General features: G+C 39.5%; 1 protein-coding gene across 1 annotated transcript; it reads left to right on the forward strand.

The window, feature by feature from the left end:
• The first annotated feature begins 249 nt into the window (after positions 1-249).
• Positions 250-846, forward strand: LOC149172539 (uncharacterized). The gene has a single exon (XM_089426355.1). The coding sequence runs from the start codon at positions 250-252 to the stop codon at positions 844-846; it is 597 nt and encodes a 198-aa protein (XP_089282481.1).
• The last annotated feature ends 1167 nt before the right edge of the window (positions 847-2013 follow it).

Consider the following 2013-nt stretch of genomic DNA (forward strand, 5'->3'; position numbering starts at 1 on the left):
AGAAGCATCTTGGCCAGGCTACATCAAATCTGTAACATATATCTATGGAATGGGAACCAAGATAAACAGATATTTGCATGGGTTGTCTAGAACAAGATAGCGCTGCCCAAAAAATGGGGAGGCTGGGGTCTAAAAGATCTTCCTTTATTTTCACAGGCTCTAGCTGCAAAAATGGGGTGGACATTGTTGACCGGATAGAATCTTTGGACTACCATCTCATATTACAAATACATTTGGCCTCAGAATATTATGGATTGGATTCGGTTGCCTAATTGGCCTAAAACTGGTATCTCATCTATCTGGAAGGCACTTCTTCACTCTTTGCCTCTCATCAGGGATAATCTGGTTTGGAGAATAAACGATGGATCTATGGCTCGCATCGGTTTAGATCCATGGATTGGAAGCGGTGGTAGACATCAGCTATCCAGAGATCTCATTCAACATCTACATTCTCATGAGCTTAAGGTTCTAGCTAACATCGCGGACCCTCATAATTCTACCATTTTTGCACAAAGATGGAAATCTGCTCAACAGATTGATCTACCACAATGTTGGCACCAAGAATGGCATGATTATATTACTGCTCTTTCTGAATCTCATATTAGGATCAAAGAGGGCCCAGATGAACTCATATGGCATCATTCTGACAGCGGTTTATACACTCCAAAGTCGGGTTATTTAGCACTGATCTCACACAAGATTCTGGATCTGATTACTTTCTGGTGGAAGTCAATATGGAAACTCACAGCGCCCCCTAGGATCAAACTATTTTTCTGGTGCATTTTAAAAGACAAAGTCCCCACTGGCGAAAATCTTATGCACCGATCTATCCATGGGCCTACTTAGTGTACACTATGCAAAAGATCAGTGGAATCGACATCACATCTTTTTCTGAATTGTACAGCCCTGATGGACCTGTGGCAAAATATTTCCTCTTCTATTCGTTTCACAGGCTCATGGGAAGGTGAAGACATTAACAAAGCATGGGAAAGCTGGTATCATCGGCATAGAGGATCAAAAATACAAAGTCTCCCTTTGATTATCTATTGGCATCTCTGGCTGGCCCAGAATCGCAACATTTTTGACAGCAAACCTGTGTGCTGGCCGCACACTACAACTTGTATTATATCGGCTTTTAATGAGATGCCTGAGCCTCCCCAACCCCGAACCCGCAGGCCTCATGCCCCTCTGCATATTGATAAAAATACCCCTTGGGCATATTTTGATGTCGCAGCTCAACAACAGGGGTGTGGTGGTGGTTTCATCCTATACATTGGTGAACATCATTACTTCAAAGTCAGGATGGGTTTAAGGGTTGGAACAAACAATTTTTCTGAACTCATCACTCTTCGTCACATCATGCATTTTTCTTTGGGGCATAACTGCATGAGCATTAATATTAATGGAGATTCGAAGATCATTATAGACTGGTTCAATAATATTACTGCTTGTCACACTCACACACTCAATAATATTTTGGATGAAATAAACATTTTTAAGGCTCATTTTAATATTATCACATGCAATCATATTTACAGGGAACATAATAGCAGTGCTGATGAGCTATCCAAGGTGGCCACAATACTTCCTAGAGGAGAGTGGATGATCCAGGAATAGCGTGGGTCAAATGCATACCAATACTATCACCGCCCTTACATAGACCTACATTACCACAGGGCTGAGAGCCCATGATCTGATTATCTGTTTTTGGAATTTTTGCACAGCTTTTTGATTATATTGGATAGGATATATATATGGCCCTGCGTGGCAAATATACACACTAAATAGAAGGACTTATTTATGAACATCATGCGTGATGTTTCTGGTCAATATACTGTTATTTTTTTAACTTCTTACAAATTTTGACTGAGCCCACAGAGGCTGACAAATACAACATATGCATCCTGCATCTACAATATGTAATTTTTCAAAGTTAATGAAAGATTATGATTTTTCCAGTGAAAAAAAAAAAATCTACTATAATTATTAAACTTGTTATTAAAATTTAATATT

This window comes from Pinus tabuliformis, chromosome 4_2 (assembly GCF_031772625.1).
Source record: "Pinus tabuliformis cultivar Carrire ecotype Pingquan chromosome 4_2, CPIR1, whole genome shotgun sequence".
NCBI lineage: Eukaryota > Viridiplantae > Streptophyta > Pinopsida > Pinales > Pinaceae > Pinus > Pinus tabuliformis.